At 44.3% G+C, this 7,334-nt stretch overlaps 1 protein-coding gene across 1 annotated transcript in view; it reads left to right on the forward strand.

The window, feature by feature from the left end:
* Positions 1 to 6,871, forward strand: part of LOC109867610 (fatty acid 2-hydroxylase) — a 29,225-nt gene extending 22,354 nt beyond the window's left edge. Inside the window, exons 2-7 of the mRNA XM_020456856.2 lie at positions 192 to 281; positions 2,953 to 3,095; positions 3,317 to 3,417; positions 3,575 to 3,747; positions 4,029 to 4,281; positions 4,492 to 6,871. Coding sequence (XP_020312445.1) covers positions 192 to 281; positions 2,953 to 3,095; positions 3,317 to 3,417; positions 3,575 to 3,747; positions 4,029 to 4,281; positions 4,492 to 4,559 — 828 coding nt within the window. The 3' untranslated portion in view covers positions 4,560 to 6,871. The remainder of the gene's footprint in view (positions 1 to 191; positions 282 to 2,952; positions 3,096 to 3,316; positions 3,418 to 3,574; positions 3,748 to 4,028; positions 4,282 to 4,491) is intronic.
* Positions 6,872 to 7,334: the final 463 nt, after the last annotated feature.

Genomic DNA, 7,334 nt, shown 5'->3' on the forward strand with positions numbered 1-7,334 from the left:
TGTGAGTGAGTGTACGTGGTGTGTATAGAGTCTGTATAAATGTATGTGCGTATTATGTGTGTGTGAGCAAATGATGAAGTGAGTGTTTGTGCGTGTGTTGGGAGTGTCAGTGTGCGTGAGTGCCTTAATGGACATCCTGCCATGTTCGCATTTTGAATTGCAGCTCACAACCTTTGTCTCCCGTTCCACAGACAGTGAGGGAGAGGAGGAAGACCCAGGAGCACACTGTGGACGAGGAGCCTTCACCCCTCAGCAAATGCAGTCAAGTCGACCTAGACACGGTGAGAGAAAAATAAGGGGAGAGAGAGAATCAGAAAGAAAACTGGAAGAAGAAAAGAGTAAGAAAGATCTAGAGCAGTGTTTCCTTTTTGGGTTACTGTACCACCAATTGAATTTAGCTCTGGCCGGACAACCCCTGAAGTACCCCCTCGTGCATTTTACCAGTAGGCCTATGGTCTCATGAGTCCTCTCAAGTACCCCTGGTTAAGAACCACTGATTTAGAGGATGCCCGCAGGGTCCTCTGGACTTCCCTCTTTGATCAGGCTGAACATCAAAACCCAACCACTGCAGGCTTTCAGCCAGGCAGGAAGTGACTGGTGATCATATCAGGGGTTGGTTATGGGGTTCAACTACAAGTCAGAGTTGAGCTCAGATCCCAGAGCCGTACTGGGTCGTAATTGGCCCAACACTGGAAATTATGTCTCCACCCTCGAAGCATCGTTACCCATCGCTCCACAATAGCCGCGGCCCTTGCAGAGTAAGGGGAACAACTACTTCAAGGTCTCAGAGCGAGTGACGTCACCGATTGAAACGCTATTAGCGCGCACCCAGATAACTAGCTAGCCATTTCACATCGGTTACACAGGCAGGGTAGCAGGCAGCCAGGGTTGTGCAACATCAATGTGTCTGGTCCAAGGCCCTTGAGTTCAACGCTCTTGCTGCTCTGACTGTGGCCTGTAAGCTACAGTACACTGCTGCATTGACACATAGGGTGCGTTCGTAAATTCACTCTGGCTATCTACTCTGATTTCAGAGCACTCATCTGAATAACTGATGAATTTCCGAATGCTCAACACCCGTGGAATATGTCCGGTGTCAGTTAAACATCGGGCTAAAAAGATTAATTAAATTGTTGCCAGCAGCAAAGTAATAGTCACAAAATGCTCTGGATAACATGAAAACAGCCTAACCAGCTCTGCTAGGGTGAGAAAAATGGTCAGAGTGAGGTGTTCTCTCATGTATGTCTGGAAGTAGCTAGCAGAATGGATAACTTTAGCCAGTTAGCTTGGGTGCTTGACTGCCGTTGTGAGGTCAGAACGCTTGGATCAACCCTACTCCTCGGCCAGAGAGCCCAGTGTGGGCTCTGAACCCCACGAGAGCGAAACGCTCTAAATTTACGAATGCCCAGAGCACACTCTGAGCATTCTCTGGCACTCCACAGTGAATTTACAAACGCACACATAGAGGGAGAGAGTTGGGAAAGATGGAGACGTGACCACGCACAGTCATTCACCCGGCTTTGCTAAAAATTGTGTGCCCACCCGTTTTCACAGCAAATTATTGAAGACCATGGGGGAGCTGCTTCGGGGCATTCATAATCATAGCTTATGACCGTTTGTAGTAGATATGAAGATATGTGGAAGGTTTATCTGTGTTCAGTATAGATATACAGGGTACGGTATGCAGGGAGAGATTCCTTTGTTCTCACTAACAGAACAGGTATTTCTCAGGCCGTAGGAATGTTTTTGATTAGCTAGTGAATAGCAGCGAGTCACCTTTACTTTGCAACAGGGGCGGCCAAGGCCAGCTGTGTGTGTTTGTCATTGTGATGCGTTGAGCGATGGCATGATGCTTGCCATTGCTTGTTACGTACCTAGTGCAGCGTCTCTTCTCTTGGCTCATTCAGCCCTACATACTTACACAGTGGAGGAATCTGTGGCCTGAATACCATGACACTTTTGTCACTCATTGTTATATTATTGACCTGTTTGTTTGCTTTTCAACACATACCTGACTGAAACCCCATTCCTCACTTTTAACCTCCTACCCAAAGACAATCGATGTCCTCAATGAATGGTTTGTTTACATTTTTCTTTCTCTAAATTGATCCAAACTTGTCTACTATACTGCCCTACCAAGCAAAAAGGAAGTAACTGCTAATTTGTAACTGGTAATTTTTGCTACATTAAATACATGCTTAATCATGTGGACAAGTATCCTGCCTGGTATTGTGTTTTGGAGAAAGTGGGGTTCATGTTAGCAGTAACTGCATAAAGTAAATACAATAATTTTTTCTCAGTTCCACGCTATGAACAGTTACTGCCTTTTTGCTTGGTAGGGCAGTATAGTAAATATATATTTCAAGCAGTCTATATAAACCTGACCCACCCTATAATTTATTACAGTGCAGAGGAGACCATGACTCTAAGAACAAGCCCATCTCAGTCTGCCTGGTCTCTATCCAAGGTCACGTTAACGGTTAAAGGAGACGTTTAGTAAAGGGTATGGACAGATATATGATCTGCAGATCCTTCACAGAGATTGGATCATGCGTTTATCAGGGAGTTGCATAACACCTCTACTTCCTGGGTCTGGTGTGGTGGAGACTTTCCCGTGGACATCTGTCTCAGTCTCTCTACCGCCACCTGCTGGACAGAACACCATCAGTCAGAAGGGCCAAGACAAAGTGATCTCACTGTCACATAAAGTTATGACTGAAATAAGTTATCGAGTCCAATTTCCATTGGATTTCGATTCTCCATGAAAAAGATGTAGTTTAACAATTCAAGCTTTTAGGCAGAAGTGGTGCTAATGGGGTTCTAAAACATTAGAATCACCTTGTATTGTATGATGCTGTATGTATGTATTGTACTGTTGTGTTGTGTGCTGTAAGCCTTAAGCTACTGTACTGTGTTGTAAGTTGAGCCGTGGCTCCCCTGCTATTCCTGCAGGACCTGGTGGACTGGCGGAAGCCCCTGGCCTGGCAGGTGGGCCACCTTGGAGAGAAATATGACACCTGGGTGCACCAGCCTGTGGACCGGCCCATTCGCCTGTTCGGGAACGAGTTTCTAGAGGCCAGCACTAAAACGTCCTGGTAAGAGAGAAGAACGTACACTTCGGGACGGTTTTCCAGACACAGATTAAGCCTAGTCCTGAACTAAAAGGCTATTTCAATGGAGACTCTATTAAACATACTTTTTGTCCCAGACTTGGCTTAATCTCTGTCCGAGAAATCGGCCCATACAGTGTAGAAATGCACTTATCCCAGAAAGAAAAGCTTGGGTTTAAATAAGTCATTTGATTGTCTGTGTGTAGGTACATGGTCCCTGCTGTGTGGATGCCACTGGTGTTCTATCTCAGCTGGTACTGCTATACCACCTTGGCACTGGAGACAACCAGACTGTTCGCCAGCACAGGTAACAGACCCAATCATATCTCTGTCTTTCTCTCTCTCTCTCTCTCTCTCTCTCTCTCTCTCTCTCTCTCTCGCCAGTCAGCCAATACATGCATTTCCCCATGTACAGTCTAGTAGATATCTATATCCTGTATCTGTCCCACCACCTCCCTCTCCAGACTACTCCGTCTTGGTGCACAAGTACAGCTTTCCCCTCATCTTCATAATGGGAATGGTCATGTGGACCTTCATCGAATATTGCATCCATCGCTTCGTCTTCCACATGCGCCCGCCCGCCCACAACTATTACCTCATCACCATTCACTTCCTGCTGCACGGACAGCATCATAAGGTGAGATACGGACATACACAGAAGAGTGTATGATACTCTGGAACTAAATGTTAATGTCTTTTTTTTTTACGGATAAGTACCTACATGTGTTTAATGCCTCTTTGGTTTATGATTAATTTGGAATTCAGAAACTTGGGAAACTGCAGGAGGATATCATTTTTGTTCCAAATCTAGGCCAAGCCATATGCATAACTGATAAAACCAACTTTTTCAGTAACAAGTCAAAGTCTATCTGCTCCTGAACTAACACCATGTTTAATCCTGCTGTTTCCTCCCTTCAGTCACCCTACGATGGCTCCCGCCTGGTCTTTCCTCCTGGCCTGGCCTCAGTGGTAGTAGGCAGCTTCTACCTGCTGCTAACCAAGGCCTTCCCTGAGACCCTGGGGGTGTCCCTGTTTGTGGGGGGGCTGTTTGGGTACGTGGTGTACGACATGACCCACTACTACCTTCACTACGGCTCCCCTCAGAGAAACACCTACCTGTACAGCCTCAAGGCATACCACGTCAAGCACCACTTTGAGCACCAAAGAGCAGGTAAGGAGGACCAGAATAGTCTCTTTGCATCACCATACTTCTGTTGGCCTAGTAACTTCTAATGAAGAGAATGAGGGACATAGAATGTGAAGTATATGACCTCAGACTCTTCATACGTCTCTGTAATTCTCTGCAGTTCAGCGTATGGTTCTTATATCTATTATACCTTATGACTCGGTCTGCTCACTGATGACATGTTTCCCTCTGCAGGGTTTGGAATCAGCACCACATTGTGGGACCATCCGTTCAACACGGTGATCCCCGAACAAACCTTTTAGAAGACCCAACTGAATCTACTCCCAAGAGAGGGGTGACCTTCCCCCATCCCTCTTACACCTGACAACTTAACCCTTCAATAACCCCCACCCTGTGACTCCAGCATGTCCCTCTAAACTACTACAAACCAGTCTGTCTGTCTGGCTCACTGCTTCACTGCTACAGTGCTACTCTCATCTCCGAACAAAACAAAACACACTTCTCCTTAATGTTCCACCTGCTAGTCAAAGCAGGAAGGTATCTTTTCAGAACTGGAGGAGGTGCAGGGTCCGGGATGGGGAACATGTTTATATTTCTTTATTGTTTATTCATTTAGCTTATAATGGACAAAAGGATACAATTAAGATTGTATATGACTATGATGCAGTAAGGATGAACTTACATGCAGTCCCAGGTTCTAACGGTCAACATCCCACCAGAGACAGTAGAGAGAATGATTTGAAAGTGAGAGAAGGAGTGTGCATGTGGAAAGAGAGGAGAATGAGTGATGTTTAGGAGGGTGAAAAGTGAAAGAGATTACACTTGTCCTTATAGAAGCTGTCCAAGTTTATACATTTACATATAATTTTAAGAAAACTCAGGAAAGTCCCTTCTATATCCCTGGAGTGTTGATGCTGCAGAATGCCCTCCTCTATTCTAAAGGTCAAGCGTTACTAATGCTCTTCCCACAGAAAAAAGCTTTTGACAGCGTGTGCTCACCGAATCCAAAGATGTTTCATCTGTAGTGTCTTGCCTTCACTGGGACATTTCCATAAAAAAAATCTGTGGGAAGGTATGAAGGGAGCTGATTTACTCGTTCACTATGTTCATATTAATGTATATTTCAACATAATGTCTATTTGTATTAATTAATGTTATGACTAAATATATAGAAATATGTGTGCAAACAAAGAGATACTGTATCTTTCCCATTCCATCTCTCTCATATACACTGGTTTGTTGTTGACATGTCAAATGAAGCTTCAGAATGAGTTGATGTTTTACTAGGTGGAGAGAGATGGAGTCGGATGTATACATCCTGATTTTTGTGTGGGTGGATGTATTGAAGGATGGCTGGATACGTGGTGTTATGGATACAGAGACAGAACGCTGAGGGCATGAGACCGGTCTATCAGGTCTCCTGCTGTAGGGAGGAGCACGTGGCTAATGTGATAAGGTAAAGGATGGGGCCCGATTTTATATTAGGACCTCACTATAGGTGCCCGTTCTCCTCCCTGCATGTAGGGTGATGATCTAGCGTCAGACTAAAGTGTAGGAGACCCTTGGTTCAGTTACAGGTTGATCCTCAGCTGTTCTGACGAATTGTTTTCAATCCTAATGTTTCTATCTTCTGCATTCTATGTGTTTTTGTTCGTTCCTTTCTTGATTTTCTTTACAGTTTTAATTAACCCTTAGGTGAAGCCACTACAGATGAGCCCAAATACTCCTACTGTTCCTCAGGAGACCATGGAAACAGACAGGGGACTGGGGCCTGACGAAGCCCATGTGGTCTCAGACAGTGATTTGAACCATTAGTTAGGTCATGTTAGTGATAGTATATTGCTACAGTAAGGAAGGCTTCCGGGGGCCACAGTCTCCTATCACCTCCAAGGGCCTTGATTGGGGTGATTTATAAGACGAGAGTAATTCTTCATTGCAAAAATATTGTGTGTAATCCAGCATGTACTTAACTGTATAAAAATTGCAGTGGGAGTGGTCTGTTTGGAACTCAGGTCAGGGTCAGGGGTCGGGGTTGGGTTGGGTTGTGTTCACACTGTATTCAGACAGAGAGCGGTCAGCAGAGCATCAGTAAGATATCCAGATTAGCATCAAGGACTCACATTACAGTACTGAGATGATGCATGTTCAAACCAATATTTGTACTCATGCTTATGATGACTTGTATGATGAACGTTTTACATGACTTGATAAAGAACCAACAATTGTTGTGATGTTGATAATGATAATAGTGCTGAAAATAAGGATGATGTTGATAATGATAATAATGATGATGTTGATGCCCCCTCTTCCCTGCCAACCCCTCAAGCTTCAGGTTGGTTTAAAGTAATAATACATATATATATTTATAAACAACTTGTAAACTTTAATACTGTCAAGTGGAAATATCTCTGCTAAATTATGCATTTAAATAATTTTCCAAATCTGTTTACCACAATACATATTTTAACTTTGTCTATGCAAATGCATATATATCTGTAAATAAATGCCTGTATATTTCTGATGATCACTTGTTTTTGAGCCAGCCCATTTTTGTCTTCTAAACCTACTATTATATTACACTGCTCAAAAAAATAAAGGGAACACTTAAACAACACAATGTAACTCCAAGTCAATCACACTTCTGTGAAATCAAACTGTCCACTTAGGAAGCAACACTGATTGACAATACATTTCACATGCTGTTGTGCAAATGGAATAGACAACAGGTGGAAATTATAGGCAATTAGCAAGACACCCTCAATAAAGGAGTGGTTCTGCAGGTGGTGACCACAGACCACTTCTCAGTTCCTATGCTTCCTGGCTGATGTTTTGGTCACTTTTGAATGCTGGCGGTGCTTTCAGTCTAGTGGTAGCATGAGACGGAGTCTACAACCCACACAAGTGGATCAGGTAGTGCAGCTCATCCAGGATGGCACATCAATGCGAGCTGAGGCAAGAAGGTTTGTTGTGTCTGTCAGCGAAGTGTCCAGAGCATGGAGGCGCTACCAGGAGACAGGCCAGTACATCAGGAGATGTGGAGGAGGCCGTAGGAGGGCAACAACCCAGCAGCAGGACCG

Source organism: Oncorhynchus kisutch, linkage group LG22 (assembly GCF_002021735.2).
Source record: "Oncorhynchus kisutch isolate 150728-3 linkage group LG22, Okis_V2, whole genome shotgun sequence".
Lineage (NCBI taxonomy): Eukaryota > Metazoa > Chordata > Actinopteri > Salmoniformes > Salmonidae > Oncorhynchus > Oncorhynchus kisutch.